The sequence below is a fragment of the Henckelia pumila genome, unplaced genomic scaffold (genome assembly GCF_033568475.1).
Source record: "Henckelia pumila isolate YLH828 unplaced genomic scaffold, ASM3356847v2 CTG_270:::fragment_3, whole genome shotgun sequence".
NCBI lineage: Eukaryota > Viridiplantae > Streptophyta > Magnoliopsida > Lamiales > Gesneriaceae > Henckelia > Henckelia pumila.
Window position 1 is genome coordinate 9,648 of NW_027331790.1, and position 24,402 is coordinate 34,049.

The window sequence follows — 24,402 nt, forward strand, 5'->3', positions numbered from 1 at the left end:
GTAGAATGGATTCTCCAAATCCTTTATGAAACAGGTCGGGTCGGGTACCACCGATTTTTGCACAAGCAACAACTAGGTCAAGGGGTGCCAAAAGTGTTTTTGGCGTGATCCCTCCGATGCCTAAGTCAGTGTCTTGAAGGCAGAGGGTATGATAAATGAGAAAACTGAGAGATATGAGTGCGTGAATGTAAAAGTGAGAGTGAATGTGTGATGAATAATGAGTAATGAATAATGAATGAACACAACCATAACAGTACCAGTATTTATAGGAGAAAATAGAGTAAGTTACCTAGTCGGATTATAACATGTCTGAAAGAGTGGGTGCCCGGTGAGCCAACTTGTGGCTAAGGGCTTTGATGACTCTTTGTATAAACAATAATTTGTTTAATATAATTTACACTTTTATTAATGGCAATGACTTTATCTTTCTTCATATTGTTATATTGTGATATACTATTGTTGTTTTGATAAAGACCTTGAATATACTATAGTGTATGTAATATGTGATAGAACATGGAGATGTCTATCATGAAACACATCTTATAGTCACTGTATATTCTAAACTGTTCCTAGTCGATTGAGCCGTCCGATAATAAGGATAAGGATCGCTCGAGTTTGAGACTAGCATTTGCGATGCAGAGTACCACGTTTCATTGGTAAGGAACATAGAGATGTTCGAAGCATGCAAATGGATATTCATATGATGAATGATCGAACTACCCTATCCGGACTTTCCAAGTGGTTATCACTTATCGAGTGGATAAAGTCCGCGGTTTTGGTTGTACACCATTAGTCCTTACTACTTGAGACATCATTGAGACTCTATATGCTAGTACTGTTCTTTGACTCATTTACCGACTCTATTGGGGTCATCAGGTGTCGGGATTGGGTACAGTTACAACACATATAGGAGACGATGCTTTGTTGTCAAGGATTCACCACATACTTGCGAGTGTGGATATCCTATGCGATCTGAGGAGATATTAGTGTGACGAATCTCTGGCCAGAGTACATGATATGATTTAAGAAATGGTTTCTTAGTAGCACATGCGATGTCACTATTTGATCTTCAAGATGTATTGCATAGTTATCGAATCTCGAACGACTCTCGATATACCAATGGTTGTTGATTCGATCGGGATATATGGATGAAGGGACCGTACTGTACGCTAACCAAAATCTACTGGTTCTTGTAGGCACTATCAGTGATACCTAGGGAATCATGGGGCGATGTTGCTAGGCGCTCATACCATGATTCGATGGGCAAGTCGGAAATTGTTGTTCCGAGTCACAAGGAGTTGTGAGCCCACGGCTAGCTGTATCCCTGAACCATTGAGGGTCACACAGTGTAATGGATTTTTAATCCCCGTTGAGATAGTTAAATTTAAAGAGTTAAATTTAATGAACGAAGAAGTTGGACTTCTTATTTAAGAGTAGAGGAGTAAGATTTCCTAAAATGACATAGGAATGGCCATTTTTGGAAATCACTGAATTCGGATTCAGAAAAATTTATCTTGACTTTAAAAGGTGCAGAAATGGTTTCTGTGCACATTGGTGAAATCGGTTTATCAATAGGAGTCACGATGAATTTTATATTAATTTCTGAACATGCGGGCTTTGCTTGTCGAGCTTGAACTTATGACTAATGGGCCCTAAGCTGTTAGTGGCCTACATTATAAATAAGTTATTGCAGTACAGAAATTACACACAACAAGGTCACAATTTTCGAAAACCTAAGTATTTTCTAACAAGAGTGGCCGCCCCCTTCCCTGTCTACTCGAGAAAAATCCAGCCTGTGATTTTGAATTACAGTCTGGTTTAACGGATCAAATTCGTTAATCTCTTCGTAGAAACTTCTGATAGATTTTCTAGTGCAATCTATCAGAGGGATTAAATATCCATTCGTGGACTTGATTGAAGAACAGTTCGTCCATCAGTTCCAGGGATATACAACAAGAGCAGAGAAATCTGTTGGTGTCCAGAATCTCGATTCGAGATTAAAGGTAAAAATTTTATAATCGTTATTTAATTTTTACACACACAATTTAATCGTAAGGTTGATACCTATTATGGAATCGTTCCATACAAAATTTTAAACTTCCGCTGCATCGGGTATCAATCCTAATTGATCTGATCGCTGCGTTCTCCAACAGTGGTATCAGAGCCAGGTTGCTCAGATCAAGCGATTAAATTTAATCGATTGTACAAAAATTTTTTTTAGGCCTCGGTTTTTGAAACAAAATAAATATTTTAAAAATAAAAATATTTTTTCGGGCAAAAACCCGGGCAGCGATTGGATCGCTGCCCGGGGCAGAGGCAGCGATCGTCGCTGCCCCGGGCAGCGATCGTCGCTGCCCTAGGGGCAGCCGAGCTGCCCGGCCCGAGCCCTACGGGGCGCGGGCAGCCCGGGAATGTCCCGGGCGGCCCGCGGAAAAATTAATTTTTAATTTTTAAATTAAATTTTAATAGGTTAAAATTCTATTTTTGGTCCGATCGAAAATCTTTTTTGATTGGTCCACGAGGCGTCGGATCGAATTGTTCGAGTCCGAAAATTTTAAAATTGATTTTTGGATAAATTTGAATTTTTGGAAAATTTTAATATTTTATCCTTTAATTGAATTTTGAAATTAATTATTTTTGGTACAATTGATGATAAGATATGATCTTATGGATATATTGAGTAAAATATAATTTTATGTATAAAATTGGATTTTATAGATAAAATATGATTTTATTTGATAAAAATATAAAATATGATTTTGTATGTAAAATAAGATTTTATGTATGAAATATGATTTTATCCTTTTAAATTTAAATTGTCATTGCATGTTATCCAATAAATTAATTTTGAATTAAATGTTATTGGATAAGGATGATCGATTGCCATGACCAATTTTGTAGGTGTATGTTAGGAATTTACATTTGTTTTTATTGTTGTTGGTTTTATTAATGGGCCTGGTTTATGGCCCAATATGAATGTCATATGTAATAAAAGTGGGCTTGGTTTATGGCCCGTTCCCACCCCTTAAAAATGTATCCCCTACTTGTCATTGTTATTTATTGTAAATACATTAGATTTAGTGGGAGATCAAGATTTGAAGATGGAGGTGGGCCCAGCAGACAATAAAGACAGAAGAAATGTAAATTGGAAGCAAATGTAATAGGATTGCATTGCATACTGCATATTAACCTAGGATTGGACTAAGACTCGTGATTGGCAACCACGGGTCGATTAGAAATGGAATCGATCATCCTATATAATATGTGATATTATAGTTGTATGCATGTTTTAGACATAATTGTGTGAATCCGACAAGCATACAAAAATTTTAAAAATGATGAGACAAATTTTTATAATTAAAAATCCCTCATTTTAAATATGATTTAAAATTGATATCAAGATAAATAAAGGAAATTTAAATTTGTTTAAATGTTCCTACCTTCCATCAACGATCAATGTATGAGATGCTACCCGCGGATACGGTCCGGCTCATATTATTGGGGGGCCCGTTCGTCGAAAAGCTGTACATTGGATCGACACATGTTGTAAGTTGGGTGGAACTTCCATGGGATCGGCTCATATTATTGGGGGATCCACATGGCGACCGTCCATCACAACTTAATATTGATGGGTCATCTTGACATGTCACAATAATCGGCGTCATATTATTGGGCCCTTATTGGACATGAGGTAAAAACGTGGAGGTTGCTTTGGAAGCAATTGGGCTCTACCTTTTGAAAATTATGGTTGGCTGATATTATTCGGGACTATAAGTTTGTCAATTGGACTTCATGTTCTCACTAAGGAAAACAGTTTCCCGTTTTCACTAGAGGGTAGTGAAATCGTTAAAATAGTGGGAGTGAGATTCATAAAATAAATTTCGCCTATTTTATGTCTTAGTAAATTGCTTAAACAATCACTGATATTTGTCTGTTTCTTTTCAGTATTTCATACGATGAATTCGCGTAATCCACTTTTCTCGATCCTCGAACAAAATAAGTTGACTGACGCAAACTATACGGAATGGTTCCGTAAGTTGAAGATTGTCTTGACTTCGGAGAAGATGCTCTACGTGTTAGAAAAATCTCCTCCGAAGGAAGCACCAGCTGACGTAAGTCCGGAGGAGTTAGCCAAGCTTGATACATGGTGGGACCATGATATCAAGACCAAATGCTATATGCAAGCCTCGATGTCTGATGAACTCCAGAGGCGATTTGAGGACACCGTGAATGCTGCTGACATTCACGTTCAACTCAAGGAAATTTTTGGGGCTCAATCGAGGGCTGAAAGGTTTGCTACTGTAAAGGAGCTAATGACGTGTCGCATGCGTGAAGGGACTTCGGTCCGTGATCATGGGGTACGAGTGATTTGGCTCATACAGAAGTTGGTAACCCTTGATTTGGTGTTGGAGCATGAACTCAACGTGGACTTACTACTTCTGTCTCTTCCTTCTTCGTTTGACGGATTTGTGGTAAATTTCAATATGAACAAGATAGAGGCCTCCCTTGAAGAGATGGTCAATATGCTTGTGACATATGAATCCACATTAAAGAAGGATAAACCGGCTTTCTTGGTGGGCTCCTCTTCTTCTGCTAAGAAGGGGCCAAGTACAAAGGGTAAGAAACGTTCTGCCCCACCCAAGAAAATCGAACCCGAGAAGAAGTACAAGACAAAGGCTTCAAACATGGAAAAATCCAAGGATGTTTGCCATTACTGCAAGAAGCCCGGTCATTGGAAACGTAACTGCAAGGAATATCTAGAGCAGTTGCGAACTGCGAAGGGTATGTTCTATATTGAAATAAATGTTTCACTTAATACTACTTCTTGGGTATTGGATACCGGATGTGAATCTCACATTTGCAATGATTTGCAGGTGATGACAAGAAGTCGCAGGCTTAGGATGGGTGAGACCCAGCTGAGGCTCGGAAATGGTTTCAGAGTTGAAGCAAAAGCCGTGGGAGATGTTTATTTAATTTTGCAGAACGGTTTTAAGTTACTTTTAAGAGATGTTTTATTTGTTCCGGATTTGATTAAAAACATTATTTCTGTTTTTATGCTTGATAGAGATGGTTATTCTTGCAATTTTGTGAATGGGATTTGCAATATTTACAAGAATGAATGTTTAATTGGAAATGGACAACTTGAAAATGATCTATACAACTTAAAACTAAAAGACGTTCCAATAAATTATGTTGATAAACTGGCAACAACAAACAAAAGGAAAATCGATAGCCAAAACCCGGCAAACCTTTGGCACGCTAGGCTAGGTCATATTTCCTCAAGGAGGATGAACAAGCTAGTGGGAGAGGGCATGTTTGATATGTCTGATATTAACTCTCTACCTACTTGTGAATCCTGCCTAAAAGGAAAAATGACTAAATCTCCTTTTAAGGGGAAACCTGAACGTAGTCAAAATCTGTTGGATTTGATCCATACAGATGTTTGTGGTCCATTTAGAGTTGGGACTCAATATGGCCACACCTACTTCATTACCTTTACTGATGATTATTCAAGGTATGGGTATTTATATTTAATGAAATATAAGTCTGAAGCATTTGAAAAGTTCAAAGAATTCAAGGCTGAAGTAGAAAACAAGCTAGGTAAAAGTATTAAAGCACTTCGATCGGATCGAGGTGGAGAATACTTGAGTACCGAGTTTTTGGACTATCTAAAAGAGAATGGGATTCTCTCTCAGTGGACTCCTCCTATGACACCACAGCTTAATGGTGTATCGGAGCGTCGTAATCGAACTTTGTTGGACATGGTTCGGTCCATGATGAGCTTCACTGAGCTTCCACCTTCGTTTTGGGGCTATGCACTTGAAACGACGGTATTGTTGTTGAACAACGTCCACACTAAAGCAGTGGACAAAACACCATACGAGTTATGGAATGGCAAAGCTCCTAAGTATTCGTACTTGAGGATTTGGGGATATCCTGCTTTCGTGAAGCGGACAGTGGGAGATAAGTTGGATAGTCGATCCAGCTTATGTTATTTTGTAGGGTATCCGAAGAATTCAATCGGATATTATTTCTATTATCCTGATGAAACAAAGGTGTTTGTTTCAAGGAATGCCACCTTCTTGGAGAAGGAGTTCTTATTGGATAAGAAAGGCGAGATGATGGAACTCGAAAAAATTCGAGAAGAACCCGAAATACAAAATAACGATCCTACACCTCAGGAACCATTGCTGGACATGCCTATACCTAGAAGATCCGAGAGGACTTCTAGACCTCCTATTCGATATGGTCTTCTTCTTGAAGGGGATCAAGATGAACCCGATGTTGGATGTGATCCAAGAAACTTCAAGGAAGCAATTTCTGATGCGGATTCAAATTTATGGCTTGAAGCTATGCAGTCGGAAATAGATTCGATGCATACAAACCAAGTTTGGTCTCTAGTAGATCCTCCCGATGGAATTGTTCCAATAGGGTGTAAATGGATCTACAAGAGAAAGCTTGGGCCTGATGGTAAGGTATTGACCTACAAGGCGCGATTGGTGGCAAAAGGTTATACTCAAAGACAAGGAGTTGACTATGATGAAACCTTTTCGCCAGTTGCAATGTTCAAGTCCATAAGAATCCTTATTGCCATAGCTGCATGGTATGACTATGAGATATGACAAATGGATGTGAAGACTGCTTTTCTTAATGGAGACATTAAGGAAGAAATCTATATGAAGCAGCCTGAGGGGTTCACATCCATGGGAAGCGAGCATAAGGTATGCAAGCTTCAGAGATCAATTTATGGTCTAAAACAAGCATCAAGAAGTTGGAACCAGAAATTTGATGAAACAATAAAGGATTTTGGTTTCATCAAGAATCCGGAGGAACCATGCGTGTACAAGAAAGTAGTTAAGGATGCTGTGACATTCTTAGTACTTTATGTTGATGACATCTTACTCATTGGGAATGATGTAGGGATGTTGCAGTCAACAAAGATATGGTTATCAGGTAGATTCTCGATGAAGGATTTGGGTGAGGCATCCTATATTCTTGGGATACAGATCTATAGAGATAGATCTAAGAGAATGATAGGACTCACTCAATCAACCTACATCGACACCATATTGAAACGGTTTTCAATGGATGGGTCCAAGAGAGGACATCTACCCATGTGTCATGGAGTTTCTCTATCCAAGTCTATGTGTCCCAAGACTGATGAAGAGATAGAGAAAATGACACATGTACCATATGCGTCAGCATAGGTAGTATCATGTATGGGATGATATCTACCAGACCGGATGTAGCATTTGCTCAGAGTGTCACGAGCAGATATCAAGCTAATCCCGGTCAAATGCATTGGAAAGCCGTGAAGGACATTCTTAAGTACTTACGAAGGACTAAGAATATGTTCATGGTATATGGAGGAAGAGAACTAAAATTGGAAGGCTATACCGATTCTAGCTTCCAAAGTGACGTGGATGACTCGAAGTCAACCTCTGGATTTGTGTTCATGCTCAATGGCGGTGCTGTCTCTTGGAAGAGTTCCAAGCAGGACACCACAACGGATTCCACCACTGAAGCAGAATACATTGCAGCATTAGCTGCTGCTAAAGAGGCCGTTTGGATGAGGAATTTCGTCCAAGAGTTGGGCGTCATTCCTGAAGTTGTTGGTCCAGTCCCGGTGTACTGTGACAACACGGGTGCCGTTGCTCAGGCAAAGGAACCAAGGTCTCATCAAAGATCCAAACACGTACTGAGGAAATACCACATCATCCGGGAGATTGTGGAAAGAGGAGACATCACTGTCGAAAGAGTGGCCTCTGCAGACAATATCGCTGATCCACTTACTAAGCCCTTGCCAGGACCATTATTTGACAAACACCGCGAAGCAATGGGTCTACGAAGTATGACTAGTTGGCTTTAGGGCAAGTGGGAGATTGAAAGAGTGGGTGCCCGGTGAGCCAACTTGAGGCTAAGGGCTTTGATGACTCTTTGTATAAACAATCTTTTGTTTAATATAATTTACACTTTTATTAATGGCAATGACTTTATCTTTCTTCATATTGTTATATTGTGATATACTATTGTTGTTTTGATAAAGACCTTGAATATACTATAGTGTATGTAATATGTGGTAGAACATGGAGATGTCTATCATGAAACACATCTTATAGTCACTGTATATTCTAAACTGTTCCTAGTCGATTGAGCCATCCGATAATAAGGATAAGGATCGCTCGAGTTTGAGACTAGCATTTGCGATGCAGAGTACCACGTTTCATTGGTAAGGAACATAGAGATGTTCGAAGCATGCAAATGGATATTCATATGATGAATGATCAAACTACCCTATTCGGACTTTCCAAGTGGTTATCACTTATCGAGTGGATAAAGTCCGCGGTTTTGGTTGTACACCATTAGTCCTTACTACTTGAGACATCATTGAGACTCTATATGCTAGTACTGTGCTTTGACTCGTTTACCGACTCTATTGGGGTCATCAGGTGTCGGGATTGGGTACAGTTACAACACATATAGGAGTCGATGCTTTGTTGTCAAGGATTCACCACATACTTGCGAGTGTGGATATCCTATGCGATCTGAGGAGATATTAGTATGACGAATCTCTGGCCAGAGTACATGATATGATTTAAGAAATGGTTTCTTAGTAGCACATGCGATGTCACTATTTGATCTTCAAGATGTATTGCATAGTTATCGAATCTCGAACGACTCTCGATATACCAATGGTTGTTGATTCGATCGGGATATATGGATGAAGGAACCGTACTGTACGCTAACCAAAATCTACTGGTTCTTGTAGGCACTATCAGTGATACCTAGGGAATCATGGGGCGATGTTGCTAGGCGCTCATACCATGATTCGATGGGCAAGTCGGAAATTGTTGTTCCGAGTCACAAGGAGTTGTGAGCCCACGGCTAGCTGTATCCCTGAACCATTGAGGGTCACACAGTGTAATGGATTTTTAATCCCCGTTGAGATAGTTAAATTTAAAGAGTTAAATTTAATGAACGAAGAAGTTGGACTTCTTATTTAAGAGTAAAGGAGTAAGATTTCCTAAAATGACATAGGAATGGCCATTTTTGGAAATCACTGAATTCGGATTCAGAAAAATTTATCTTGACTTTAAAAGGTGCAGAAATGGTTTCTGTGCATATTGGTGAAATCGGTTTATCAATAGGAGTCACGATGAATTTTATATTAATTTCTGACCATGCGGTCTTTGCTTGTCGGGCTTGAACTTATGACTAATGGGCCCTAAGCTGTTAGTGGCCTACATTATAAATAAGTTATTGCAGTACAGAAATTACACACAACAAGGTCATAATTTTCGAAAACCTAAGTATTTTCTAACAAGAGTGGCCGCCCCCTTCCCTGTCTACTCGAGAAAAATCCAGCCTGTGATTTTGAATTACAGTCTGGTTTAACGGATCAAATTCGTTAATCTCTTCCTAGAAACTTCTGATAGATTTTCTAGTGCAATCTATCAGAGGGATTAAATATCCATTCGTGGACCTGATTGAAGAACAGTTCGTCCATCAGTTCCAGGGATATACAACAAGAGCAGAGAAATCTGTTGGTGTCTAGAATCTCGATTCGAGATTAAAGGTAAAAATTTTATAATCGTTATTTAATTTTTACACACACAATTTAATCGTAAGGTTGATACCTATTATGGAATCGTTCCATACAAAATTTTAAACTTCCGCTGCACCGGGTATCAATCCTAATTGATCTGATCGCTGCGTTCTCCAACAATGTCATGTGGTAGGACTCTTCACTCATTGGACCGTCTTTGAGTCTATCCCTATCTCATGAATATCTGTAGAATAATCAAGCTTATCTTCAAGGCATCCGAGTCCTACTTGAACTAGAAATGTATGCCCAGCCCATTGGGCCCCATCTCGGGTCGGCCCATTAACAGCAGCCCAGGTCCTGACAAGACCTAACAGGTAGAAAAATGGGCTGGACCTTACATAATAATAATAATCCTCTAATTGGGCCAACCCTCATAAACTCATAATGAACGGGTTCAGGTTAAAATAATTTCATGGGGTATCAATAGTACCTCCCTAACTGGTCTAAAAGAAGAATTAATTTAGACCAATAATGCCGACCTGACCCCGAACTGCTCGTCCTTTATTCGGACAGCCCTGAATTGATTCCACGGTATGTGTTTCCTTTGAACGGTCCAGATCGGGATCTGCGTGATGTGATTTCTACAAACGGCCCAGATGCCTTCTAACGGTTCACCTCCCAAAGCTAAATGACCCTGAATTGTCCCGTCTCAAGCCGTAGATTGGGGTAACAATCAATGGTCTATATCAATTCACCACCTCTATAAATAGGTCAGTAAAATTTTTTTATTTTTACCTTTCATTTGCACTGTTACGCTGTCAAAATTTTGAGAGCTTGCCCGACCCAGACTGCTTGCTCTTGACCTGTTGTATCATTCCCGAGCCACACTACAGTCCTTCCATTTGTAAGTTTTAGCTCCATTTCATTAGGTTAGTTAATATGTCTTCCCCGGATAAAACTTCTGTTAAGGAAATAGTAGAATTTGTTGAAGCACCTAACTCTCCCCATAACAACCCTGAGGCTTCCGACTCTGATAATCCCAGCTTAGATCCGGATTTGTCCGAGACTCGAGAGGAAAAATTGAAATGACTGCACAGACTTAGGTCGGACGAAGCCCAATTATCTGCTAGGGGTAAACCATGGTTTGAGGTATTGGCCTCCCATCTAAGTCCCGACCTAGGTTCCTTCATTAGGGAGAGATCGGGGATGCCTGAGGGTTATGACCTCCTAATCCCAGGTCGGAAGGACCGAGCTCACAAGCCTCCCCTTGACTTTTTAAGTTTTAGCCTAGATCAGGTAAAAATGTGTTTAAGATTTCCTATCCCAAGCTGTGTGTCACACCTATGTCAATATTTTTGCGTGTGTCCAAGTCAATTATCCCCGAATTCTTTTAGTTCGATTTTATCACTAGGTGTCCTCTTCTGTTTCTTTCGAGTTCCATTAGACATAGGAAATTTCATCTATTTCCTGCAAATTAAGAAAACTGCCCCGGGCCGCTTTTATATTTCCATGCGACCCGAATACCCATTTTTGAGAGGTAAGCCTAGCTCACATAAGGGCTGGACAAACAGATATTTCTTTGTTAAACCAAACCAGCCCTGGGAATGTCGGTCCAATTTGGCTATGAATTTTACAACTCCTGATCCCCCAGCTCTACCACTCATGACTTTACAAATTTTATCAACACAATGTCCGCGCAAATCTTCGATATCGAGTCTCTAATTGAGGATGATCTGCTCTGTCATTACGGCTTCAATGGGAAGAGAGTAGAGATTCAAAGGGATGTAGGTAGTACCCCTGTACCTGTACTACATTTATTTATTCCTTTTGTCAATTCATTTAATTATTATATTTCTATTTTTTTAGACGACGGGATCAGATCTGCAGCCATGCCTGCCAATTTCAGAGCTGCCTTAAAGAATCTGAAGAGGAAGAAAACAGAAGACGTCGAGGCCGGTGTTCATCCCGAGCCCCCTCCCACCAAGCCATCTAAGAAGAAAACCTCCAAGGCCAAGGAGCAATGCAGCACTGGTCTACCCGAGCTTTAGCAACCGCCTATTGTTTCTTCATTCCGAGCTTGCGGCAAGGGCCCCATAGTGGAGTTCGAATCCCTACTTGATGCTGAGCCTCAAGGGATGCCTGATCTGCCCGAGGTTCCAGATATGTCTTTTTTTTCAAAGCCCGACCCCCAAGGAACTTTGGGCATAATGCAAAATTTTATTTCTCGTTCAGATTTAAAAATTTTGCGAGCGGTGCCTGATAAGTGCATTTTGTATGCATTAGTTCGTAATATTTTTATGTTTATTTTGTGTGCATTTAAATTTTTTTTGTGTGTTTTTATGTGTTTTATTGCATTCATGTGTATTTCATTCTCCGGGTTTTATTTGTAGGAACAATGGAAATTAAAAGAGTTTTGAAGGCTAGAAAAGAGAAAAAAAATAGAGGTAAAGAAAAAAAGGAATTGAAGCGCTAAAGAAAAGTTAGCACAACATCTTGTGCTATCGTTCTAAAAGTTAGCACTACTTCTAGTGCTATCGCTCTAAAAGTTAGCACTAGATTTAGTGCTATCGCCCTAAAACAAGCGTTATAAACCTGAAGAAAGAAGATGAAGTTGCGCTGTTGGTGAGAGAGAAGCGCTATCGCACATGGAGGAGATGGGAAGAGCGCAAGAGGAGCGCTATCGCGCATCAACATGTAGCAATCACGCATGGTTCGTGTTGCCCAGGTTTCTCGAGACAAAAAATGTCTCGCCCGAGCGAGATTTGTGCTCGCTCGAGTGAGAAATACGGGAGCAGAAATTCTTCGGAGCAGAGAGTTGCTCGCTCGAGCGAGACGTCGGGAATCAGAAAAAATCAGAATTTCGGAAATTAAAAAGTCTTATTTTACGGGCTATTTTTCATGGGCTTTTTAAACTCATATTTTAGGGACCTATTCAGACGTGATAAAGGGTTCCAGAGTTCGAGATTTTCAGACGCAAGGAGGCTTGGGAGAAGAATTATTTTCTTATTCTTTTGTTTTATTTTCTTTTATCAACTCATGATTAAAACTTTGTTTGAATTATGAATTTGATTCTTGAGTAGTTTTTTTTCTTCGATCAAGGCCACGTGATTGGGCCAAACAATTTATGTATAAACTCGTTTGTTTATTTGAGATTTTCAGACTTGATTTGATTTTATTGTTTATCGAATTTATATTTGTCTTGTGAATTTCCTGGCCAGTTATTTGCTTGCATGTTAATTGATTCCAATTCGACAGAGGAGGTTTCGATTTTGATCACTTCGATATTCAATATAGTGTAAAATTGACTAGAAATAGAATTCGGTTTCATTATGCGGTTTGGGTGTAAACTGAATTTTCACAGCTATTCATGCATTCAAATTTGATCAGAATTACGAAAGATTAATCCATCAAATTTTAATAGGTTTGATTGTTCTAGAAATAGTCCTTTGAACAAATTAGGAAAATTCCCGTAAATTAAGATTAAGTCTGATTTCTTAGATCGACTGCTTGTTACATGAATTATCTGGTATCTACGTGTGTCCTTGATCGAACTTTTCCCATATTGGAATTAAACCAAATTTCAGCTGCGTTTTAATTAATTTTATTTTAGTTGCAATTTTAATTATTAGTTTAAAATCTGAATCACTTTTATTCATTGGTCTAGATTAAGTAGGAATAAATATATTTTGGTATTCATATTTATACAGTCCCTGTGGGTTCGACATCTGAACTTTTGTCCACTATATTATAACTTGACCTGGTACGCTTACCAGTTGATTTTTTATCATACCGATTTAGCCGATCAAGTTTTTGGCGCCGTTGCCGGGGACTGTTGTGATATCAGAATTTTTTTTTTTTTGAGATTAGACTTTACTTTAATTTATTTTATTAAATTCTGAATTCCTCTCTTTTCTTTGTAACTTTCAGGTGCTAGGAGAGATGGCAGACAACCGTACTGTTCTTGATTTAATCCGTCCGCCAGTTGAAGGGTATGGATCTAGCATCGTTTGCCCCGCTGTTGAGGTAAACAATTTTGAGCTGAAACCCTCTACTATTCAGCTGATCCAACTGCAAGCAAGATTTGGGGGCACATCTGTGGAAGACCCCTACGCTCATCTGGAGCGTTTTCTATCGATATGCGACACGTTCAAGGTTAATGGGGTAACATCTGTTGCAGTGCGACTGCCGTTATTACCATTTTCTCTACAAGGCGAAGCTACGGAGTGGTTAGATGATCTGCCTGCAGGTTCCATCACTACATGGAACCACCTTGTTCAAACTTTTCTGAACAAGTATTTCCCTCCTACGAAGATGGATAAATTATTTTCAGATATTATTTCATTCAAACAGAAGAAGGGTGAATCTTTACATGCGGCATGGACCAGATTCAAGAAGATGTTGAGGATGTGTCCTCAGCATAATTTATCTCAAAGCCAGGAGACTCAGGCATTCTACAATGGAGCCGATCAGTCGGTTAGAACTATGCTGGATGCTGCGGCTAATGGATGTTTGTTCATAAAGACGCCAGCTGAAGCCTGGGAGATCATTGACAACATGGCAGAGAGTAACATTGGATGGTCGGATGTGAAGAGAGAGAAGAAGAATGGAGTTCTAGAGGTCGATGCTTTAATGGCCATGAATGCTAAGATCGACGCTCTAATACATCAAGTAGCGCTTATGAAATCAGCGCCAGTAAATCATGCACAAGGGAATCTGCAAGAAGAGCAGCAGTTGTTTGAAGTTGAAGCAGCTAATTTTGCAGGAAATCAAGGACAACAGCGGTACAACTCCTACAAAAATTATAATCAGAACTGGCAGCCCAAGCAAGAGGAGAAGAAGCCGAGTTTTGAGGAAATCATGGTGAAGTATGTGGCTGGTACAGAATCTCGGCTACAAAATCAAGAAGCTATGCTGCAGAAGTTGGAGACTCAGATGGTTCAGATAGCAACCCAACTCTCTACTCGTCCTATTGGAGCGTTGCCTAGCAACACTGAACCAAATCCCAGAGGCATGAATGTTATCATGGTCGTGACTCGAGCACAGTCTGAGTAGCAGCAGAGGGACGAGGAAAAGATGAAGGAGGGGTCAAAACCGTCAGAAATCACGGAGGATCTGCTTGCTGAAAATTCCTCCAAGGCAGGTAAAAAAGGTAAGACTTCAAAATTTGAAGTCAATGATAATGTTGATATTTCTACCTTACCTTTCCCCCTTAGAGCTAAGCAACTGTTATTTGATTCTCAATTTAAAAATTTTCTTGAAATTTTCAAGAAACTACATATTAACATACCTTTACCAGATGATTTAGCTCAAATGCCTAATTATGCAAAATTTCTGAAGGATTTATTGAGGAACAAGCAGAAATTGAATGATCTGACGTAGTTTACAATGAATGAGGAATGCTCGGCGGTGCTGAAAGATAAATTTCCACGAAAATCTCAGGATCCAGGGAGTTTTTCTATACCCTGTCAAATTGGAAGTCTATCTATTGAAAATATTTTGTGTGATTTAAGATCGAGCATCAATTTAATGCCTTATTCTCTTGCTCAAAAATTAGGCATAGAAAATATTGAACCTGTCTCTATCTCTCTCAAATTTGCTAATGGATCTATTAAATATCCGAGAGGGATAGTGAGAATGTCCTAGTAAAGATAGACAAGTTGATTTATCTTGTAGATTTTGTCATTCTTGACATGGATGAGGATTGGGAGGTTCCGTTGATTCTAGGGAGTCCTTTTCTTGCTGCTAGTAGAGCCTTAATTGATGTGGAAAAAAGAGAGTTAGTGTTGAGAATGAATGATGAGCAAGTGGTGTTTAATATGCTTAAGTTGGCTAATGATAGCCCAAATTTAAAATCTTGCTCTACCGTCGAATTTATTGATGTGTTTCATGATATTGGTGATGAATTTCAGCAGGTTCAGTTGTCTGCAGGAATTGGTCCATTGCAAAATCGCTATAGAGTTGAAGCATGCAAGTGCAGGACTGATCTGAGTTTTTCCAAGACGGTGGATAAACCACCTTGAATTTCGCCACGAAGATAAGAGTATAGTCGGGCTATAGACTATAAATTTAGCGCTGACTGGGAGGCAACCCAGTGTTTTTGCTTTTGCTTTTGCTTTTGCTTTTTATTTTGTTTTTGTTTTTGGTTTTTATTTTTTTTTTATTTTTGATTTTTGTTTCTTTCCCATGCCAGTTGTCATGCCTGCTGATATGTCTAGACTGCTGATACCGTCCCAAAGGATACTGTCAAGAAGGAAGAGGATGCATCAAAAACCAGGGGAGTTTTATTTTTGTTTTCATTGTGTTTTTGTTTGTCCTGCATTTGTGTGTTTGTTGCATTCTGTTCATCTTTCTGAAGCATTGAGGGCAATGATTTGGATAAGTATGGGGGGTAGACTAGTTATTGCATTATTGTTGGTTGTGTTTGTTTTGCATCTGTCGTGTTTCGTATTTGTTCGTATTTGTTTGCATACAGTTTGTGTTTGTTGTTGTTTGCATTGTTATGAGTAGGATGAGTCATGGTAGCCTATGATGATGAAGCTTATTTGAAAAAAAAATGGATTTTTGAGAAAATTTTTTGCTCTTGACTGGACATGAGAAACTGTAGGTTGAACTGTGAATATTTATTAGCACTTGTGTTAGACCAGTGGACTGTAACGAAAGATTTGATGAAGTTTCTGTCTGTTTGACCATTGCACGGAAATAGGTGGGTTGTGGATCTTGATTGTGCTCTATGAATTTTGATGAGGTTCTAGTTTACACTTATGATCTTGGGCGCACCTAAAAAAAAATTTTTTTACAACTCCATCCGGTCTTGAACAATGATTGAAATCCTAATCATTGCTCCATAGCTAAGTTTGCGGATAAAATGAGGTTGATGCTCCATCCGGGCTATAGAAGAGGGGATTAAAAAAAAGAGAGAAATTTTTTTGAATCCTATCTTATTTATAGCTAAGTTTGCGGATAATTATTGGGGCTAATGCAATACCGGGTGCAAAATCCGGAGGTGTGTAATTCATTATCTCAAGGGAGGTGGTTTAGTCTAGAGGTCGTTGGAAGGAATGGGCACTTGAAGAGTGAAACTTGCACTGATTTGTCATAGGTCACTAAGTAGTTTTGAAACGAATTCGGTCTAAGTTGTATGAAACTGGAATGACATTTCACACACATACGTTCACGTTAAACCGAAGGTGTATTATGAAAAGTTGAGAGCATGTCGGTGATTTTGTTTTTGTGATTGAACTTCTCGGAGGCTGTGCACTCTAATGAATCGTCCTTACATATGTTTTGTGTGCATATTATTTTTGTATGTCTTTCTCGAAGGCGAGCAAGGTTTAAGTATGGGGGTGTTTATAAGTGCATTTTGTATGCATTGGTTCGTGATATTTTTATGTTTATTTTGTGTGCATTTATATTTTTTTGTGTGTTTTTATGTATTTTATTGCATTCATGTGTATTTTATTCTCCGGGTTTTATTTGTAGGAACAATGAAAATTAAAAGAGTTTTGAAGGCTAGAAAAAAGAAAACAAAAGAAAAGAAAAGAAAAAAAGGAATTCAAGCGCTAATGAAAAGTTAGCACTACTTCTAGTGTTATCGCTCTAAAAGTTAGCACTAGATTTAGTGCTATCTCCCTAAAACAAGCGCTATAAACCTGAAGAAAGAGGATGAAGTTGCACTGTTGGTGAAAGAGAAGCGCTATCGCGCATGGATGAGATAGGAAGAGCGCAAGAAGAGCGCTATCGCGCATCAACATGGAGCAATCGCGCATGGTTCGTGTTGCCCAGGTTTCTTGAGACAGAAAATGTCTCGCTCGAGCAAGATTTGTGCTCGCTCGAGCGAGAAATACGGGAGCAAAAATTCTTTGGAGCAGAGAGTTGCTCGCTCGAGCCGCTCGAGCGAGACGTCGGGAATCAAAAAAAAATCAGAATTTCGGAAATTAAAAAGTCTTATTTTACGGGCCATTTTTCATTGGCTTTTTAAACTCATATTTTAGGGACTTATTCAGGCGTGAGAAAGGGTTCAAGAGTTTGAGATTTTCAGATGCAAGGCGGCTTGGGAGAAGAATTCTTTTCTTATTCTTTTCTTTTATTTTCTTTTATCAATTCATGATTAAAACTTTTTTTGAATTATGAATTTGATTCTTGAGTAGTTTTTTTTCTTCGATCAAGGCCACGTGATTGGGCATACAATTTATGTAGAAACTCGTTTGTTTATTTGAGATTTCCAGACTTGATTGATTTTATTGTTTATCGAATTTATATTTGTCTTGTGAATTTCCTGGCCAGTTATTTGCTTGCATGTTAATTGATTCCAATTTGACAGAGGAGGTTTCGATTTTGATCACTTCGATATTCAACATAGTGTAAAATTGACTAAAAATAGAATTCGATTTCATTATGCGATTTGGGTGTAAACTGAATTTTCACAGCTATTCATGCATTCAAATTTTATTAGAATTACGAAAGATTAATCCGTCAAATTTGAATAGGTATGATTGTTCTAAAAATAGTCCTTTGAACAAATTAGGAAATTTTTTTGTGAATTAAGATTAAGTCTGATGTCTTAGATCGACCGCTTGTTACATGAATTATCTGGTGCCTACGTGAGTCCTTGATCGAACTTTTCCCATATTTGAATTAAACCAAATTTCTACTTCGTTTTAATTAATTTTATTTTAGTTGCAATTTTAATTATTAGTTTAAAATCTGAATAACTTTTATTCATTGGTCTAGATTAAGTAGGAATAAATATATTTTGGTATTCATATTTATATAGTCTCTGTGGGTTCGACATCTGGACTTTTTTCCACTATATTATAACTTGACCTGGTACGCTTGCCAGTTGATTTTTTATCATACCGATTTAGCCGGTTAGTGCCAGACCTGGAGGCTGAGCAAAATTTTTCCTTGACTCTTATGCAGGTATGTATCTGTATTAATCTGCAAAAAACTTTATGATGCCTTAACTACTTCTCTCTGTTTTACAGGCTCTGCCTTGGGGGGGAGAGATTACCATCCGATCTCTGAAAACCCGGGAAGATCATGTTGCCAATCAAGAGGCTTTTGTGGCACGCATTTCCGAGCTAACCCGTAAAGCTCGTGAGATGAAGAATGAGCATGACGAGGAGGTGACCGAGATGAGGGTGGATATTGAGTCCGGGCGAGATGCTCTTGAGGCTGCCCATAAAAAGACTACCGAACTGGAGGAGGACAAACTTGAGCTAGAAAGCCGAGTGCGGGCCCTCACCAAGGAACTTGAGGCTGCGAAGGAGGTCGGGAAAAAGGAGTTCCTGAACTCTGCAGATTTTGCTAATGCAGTAGCTGAGAAGGCGGCTACCTTCTTTGATGAGGGTTTCAAAGGGTTCTTAGCCCAGTTCAGAGCTAATGGGTACTCAGAGACCGAACACCCATTAGCTCTCAGAGACCGAACACCCTGCCTTTTTCTTGGTCTGTACCAAGGAGCTCGATGATATGCCCGATGAAGATTCGGAGGAGGCCGAGCCAGAAAAAACAACAGATCCCTACCCGAACTCAAAGCCACAAGATTCCTCCTCCCCTTGATTTTTCTTTGTTTCTGCTTTATAAACAATGTTTAAAAATATGCTCTGTATGATAGACCCTGCGTCATTGATTTTGTTGGTTGCCCAGGTTGGGCTTATACATTGCTTGTCATTTCTTTTCCCGAATGAATGTTTTTGCCCTGTTCTGATTTCTACAAGGATCCTTTTATATTCTAACATTGATTAAAATGTGAATATCATTCGAGCACAAAAATTTGTTAAATGAAAATTTTTAAGGACCTGACCTACATACACCCAGACTGGCTGACTAACTGAATCCATAAAATTTTATTAAGTGTAAATTTATAATGGCCGGACCTACATCTTTCCGGACTGGCTTAATAATAGATAAAATTTATCATGTAAATTTATAAGGTCACGACCTACATGCATTCCGGACTGGCTGAATAACAGGCCATAAAATTTATCATGTAAATTTATAAGGTCCCGACCTACATGCTTTTCGGACTGGCTGAATAACAGATAAAATTTATCATGTAAATTTATAAGGTCCCGACCTACATGCATTCCGGACTGGCTGAATAACAGGCCATAAAATTTATCATGTCAATTTATAAGGTCCCGACCTACATGCATCCGGACTGGCTGTATAACAAAAGCCATAAAATTTATCAAGTATAAATTTATAAGGGCCCGACTGCAGTCTTTGAGATCGAATCCTATTTGGACTTTTTTGTACCGTTCATGTGGGTTCTTTAAACCAGTCCTGGCTGATCATTTAATAATACTGATATGAATTTGATATGACAGACTTGCTTGGCCTTTAAGTGCCAGACCTGCCTGGGTTTTGAGTTCCACTGATGTGGGCCACTTAAGTGAACTTTGAGTGACAGACCTGTCTGGGCTTTGAGTTCCACTGATGTGGGCCACAGAAGTGGACTTTGAGTGCTAGAACTGCCTGGGCTTTGAGTTCCACTGATGTAGGCCACTGAAGTGGACTATGAGTGCCAGACCTGCCCGGGCTTTGAGTTCCACTGATGTGGGCCACTGATGTGGACTTTGTATGTCAAACCTGCCTGGACTTTGAGTTCCACTGATGTGGGCCATTGATGTGAACTTTGTATGTCAGACCTGTCTGGGCTTTGAGTGATGTTTCAAGTGATAAAATGCTAATAAGAGAGTGCTTTTCAAAAATTATAATAAAACATACTAACTTGTAGCAACAGGACTGACTCTTGAAACATAATTAAAGACTAAATAGCAAAAATATGACTATATAGATGGGGACCAGCTCAGTAACACAAAAACAGACCTGAACTGAGCTATTAAGGGTAGTATCTTTTCAAGTGTTGAGCATTCCACGGTCTTTTACCTTTCTTGCCTTGGGCATCTTCCAAGTAATAAGCAGTTATTCCAGCTTTTCCTGTCACCTTGAATGGCCCTTCATACTTTGCATCCAGCTTTCCTCTTTCTCCTTGATGTTGGATTTTTCGCATGACCAGGTCTCCTTCCTTGAAGACCTTAGGGTATACTCTTTTATTATAGGCCTGGGTCATTCGCTTGCAATAAGCTGTAAGCCTTATTGCTGCCCGGGTCCTATGTTCTTCCAGCAAGTCCAAATCCATGGCCCACAACTCTTGGTTGTTTTCTCCATATGCCATTATCCGCACACTTTCCTACCCTATCTCTGCTGGAAAGACAGCCTCAGTGCCATAAACCATGCTGAACGGTGTTTCGCCCGTCCCAGATCAGGCTGTAGTCCGGTATGACCAGAGTACTGAAGGGAGTTCTTCCACCCACTTGCCCTTGACTGTATCCAGTCTTGTTTTGAGGGCTTGCACTATTGTTCTGTTGGTGACTTCGACCTGTCCATTCCATTGTGGGTACGCTACAGACGTGAAAATTTGCTCAATATTCATTTCTTGACACCATGCTCGGACTTTAGTCCACAGAACTATCTCCCATTGTCTGAAACCAACCTGCGCGGGATCCCAAAACGACACACTAAATTTTTCCAAAGAAAATTGAGCACTTATTTTTTTGTAATTTGAGCTAGAGGTTCGGCCTTTACCCATTTAGAAAAATAATCAACCGCAACTATCAAGAACTTCCTTTGTCCCGTGCTGATGGGGAATGACCCAACAATATCCATTCCTCATTGATTAAAAGGACATGCAGCCACCACTGCCTTCATGTATTCTGCAGGTCTCCATTGTAAGTTAGCATGTTTCGGTCAATTATAACATGAGTTGACCAGGACTGATGAATCTTTTCGCATAGTGGGCCAAAAGAAACCAGCTAAAAGAGCTTTCCGAGCTAGGGCAAGACTGCCGAGGTGACTTCCGCAAGAACCTTCATGAATTTCCCGTAATACATAATTTGCCTTGTCGGGACCCAAAAATTTTAATAAAGGTTGAGAGAAAGATCTCTTAAACAAAATTTGGTCGATCATGACGAAACGAAGTGCCCTTAGTTTTATCTCCTTAGCTTTCTTATTATCACTCGGTAGTTCTTTCGTAGTCAGATATTTGTGTATATCATATCTCCATCCCCTTCTGGTACTTGAGCTATCATGTCATCAAGAGTTTCCAACTGAGATACGAGCTCCTGACCTGAAACAATGGGCTCAGGTTTGTCACACAAGGCACTGGCTATGCGAGCCAAATGGTCGTCCTTGATATTCTCAACTCGGGGAATGAGCTCCAAGTTCAGCTCGGTAAATCCTTCCTTGGCTTTGTCTAATGCCTTAGCATATTTCATCATCTTATCATCTTTGATTTCAAACTTTCCATTGCTCTGCTGAATGGATAATTGGGAATCGGAGTATAGAGTAGCCCGGGAAATTCCCAAATTCCGCGCCGCCTTGAGTCCAAGCAATAATGCCTCATATTCTGCTTTATTATTAGAGTCTCGGAAGTCCAACCTAATGGAGATATTATTTTCTTCCCCCCAAGGCGATATGATAACAATTCCAGCTCCACTTCCTGTTTGACATGATGACCCGTCGACAAAAATCCTCCATAGCTCTTCTTGATCTAACTGAACTGTCTCTGCCAAGAAGTCAGCTAGGGCTTGAGATTTTATGGCTGATCTGGGCTCAAATTTTATATCATATTAGCTTAGTTCTGTGATCCACCTGACCAATCTGCCTGATGCATCTGGGTTAGATGTAATTTTTCCCAAAGCACTATTAGTGAGTATGGTAATGGGATGCGAGAGAAAACAAGGCCTTAATTTTCTTGCTGTGATGACTAGAGCTAAGGCCAGCTTCTCCTGAGTTAAGTAATGGAGTTCGGCTCCCTTTAAGGCATGGCTCACAAAGTAAACGGGCTGATGATTTATTCCTTCCTTCCTGACTAGGACCAAACTGGCTGCTCGAGGAGTAACCGCCAAATAGAGGAACAGTTCTTCCCCTTGAGTGGGCTTATTCAAGACGGGCAATTGCTTTAAGTAGGCTTTCAAATCTTGAAAAGCCTTCTCACTTTCCTCATTCCATTCAAAAATTTTCGTCTTTCGTAATGCTTTGAAAAAAGGGAGACTTTTGTCCGCCGACCTACTTATGAACCGAGCTAATGCTGTAATTTTTCATGTTAACCTTTGTACCTCCTGTATATTACGGGGTGAACTCATAGAGATGATAGCCTGCACTTTTTCAGGATTGGCCTCAATTCCCCTTCTTGTAACCATGTAACCCAAGAACTTGCCAGCCCTGACTCCAAAGGTGCATTTGTTAGGATTTAACTTCAGCTGATAATTTTTCAACGTCTGAAAGATTTGAGTTAGGTCGGCAATGAAATGGTCGGCAGTTCGGGTCTTGATTAGGATATCATCCACATAAACTTCAATGTTTTTGCCAATTTGGTGTTTGAATACTTTGTCCATCAACCTTTGATATGTAGCCCCGGCATTTTTGAGCCCAAATGGCATGACCTCGTAACAATACGTTCCTATAGAAGTTACGAAACTCACCTTGTCCTTGTCTCCCTTAGCTAAAAGGATCTGATGTTACCCCTGATAAGCATCTAAGAAACTGAGCAGTTCATGACCTGCAATTGAATCGACAAGCTGATCGATTCTAGGTAAAGGGTAACAGTCTTTCGGACAGGCCTTGTTCAAATCCCAAAAGTCCACACACATGCGCCATTTGCCAGAAGACTTTGGAACTAGAACTATGTTAGACAACCAGGTCGGGAAGTGGATTTCCTTAATGTGTCCAGCCCTGAGTAACTTGTCTACTTGTTCCTTTATTATCGCATCTTTTTCAGGACCAAAATGTCGTTTCTTTTGGATAATAAGACGACAACCCTTTATTACATTAAGCTTGTGTTCTGCTACCTCCCGGCGTACCCCTATCAGGTCTGACACTGACCATGCGAAAAAATCTTTATTTTTTTCCAAGCATTCCAATAAAGGTTGCTTTAACTGTGCTTCAAGGGTGCGAGCAATTTTTACCATCACAGAAGGAGGTGAGATCATGATTTCCTCAATTTCTTCTTCAGCAGTGACAGATGTGTCCTCTATTAGGTTGCCCTTTTCCATGCCAGAAAGTCCAGATATGTCATCACTATCAGTCCTGGTCACCTTTTGCTCTATTCTGACCTCCTACACATAACACTTGCGAGCAATAACTTGATCACCTTGTACTTCACCGACCTCATTACCAACTGGGAACTTCATTTTCTGATGCAGAGCTGATGCGACAACCATGAAAGTGGTCATGGAAGGTCTACCTAGTATGAAATTATATGCATATGGAGCATCTACTATAATGAAACTCACAATCCTGGTCTTGCGACCGTTGCTTTTTCAAAGAGTTAGGGGTAGATGCACTAACCCAACAGGTCGAATTGCATGACCCGTGAAACCAAAGAGTGATGTTACGACGGGCTCCATCTTGTACTGCCCCAGATGCATTTGATTTATTGCTTACTAGAATAGAACATTGACAGAACTGCCTGAATCCACAAATATCCGGGTTACATCATAATTTGCGACCATGACCCTTATTACCAGCGCATCATTATGGTTGCTAGAAACACCTTTCAAATCTTCCGGCCCAAAAGAGAGGGTCGTGCCATTATGGACAATCTGATTGTCAATCTCCATATTTATTAATTTTCTGCTGCTAGTTTTCCTAGCTCGATTGGAATCTCCATCAGTAGGACCTCCAGAAATCATGTTGATAATTCCTCAAGCAGGCGAAGTCAGTCTTTGATGAGCTCGGTCATCCCTGGGCTAGCCCTGATTTGGGCGATTGAAATCTTCGTGGGGAGGAGCAGTCGTGGCTCTCTGTCTCTATCTTCCTCGTTGTCTCCTGTTCGGGCGATACCCCTCTTG

The 24,402-nt window shown here is 39.8% G+C and overlaps 2 protein-coding genes across 2 annotated transcripts; both read right to left on the minus strand.

Annotated features, from left to right (window-relative positions):
- Positions 1-20,390: 20,390 nt before the first annotated feature.
- On the minus strand, positions 20,391-20,726 carry LOC140870879 (uncharacterized). Its single transcript, XM_073273285.1, has one exon. The coding sequence runs from the start codon at positions 20,724-20,726 to the stop codon at positions 20,391-20,393; it is 336 nt and encodes a 111-aa protein (XP_073129386.1).
- Positions 20,727-23,070: 2,344 nt separating this feature from the next.
- On the minus strand, positions 23,071-24,171 carry LOC140870880 (uncharacterized). Its single transcript, XM_073273286.1, has 3 exons — positions 23,996-24,171; positions 23,719-23,866; positions 23,071-23,667 (listed from the first exon to the last, which is right to left on the minus strand). Exons 1-3 carry the CDS (start codon positions 24,169-24,171, stop codon positions 23,071-23,073), a joined length of 921 nt encoding a protein of 306 aa, XP_073129387.1.
- Positions 24,172-24,402: the final 231 nt, after the last annotated feature.

Coding starts and splice junctions, on each gene's coding strand:
- LOC140870880 (XM_073273286.1), bottom strand. CDS start 24,171: ATGGAGATTGACAATCAGATTGTCCATAATGGCACGACCCTCTCTTTT. Junction 23,867..23,995: donor TCTGTCAATGTTCTATTCTA/GTAAGCAATAAA, acceptor TCTTTGAAAAAG/CAACGGTCGCAAGACCAGGA. Junction 23,668..23,718: donor AGTTCCCAGTTGGTAATGAG/GTCGGTGAAGTA, acceptor TGTTATGTGTAG/GAGGTCAGAATAGAGCAAAA.
- LOC140870879 (XM_073273285.1), bottom strand. CDS start 20,726: ATGGCATATGGAGAAAACAACCAAGAGTTGTGGGCCATGGATTTGGAC.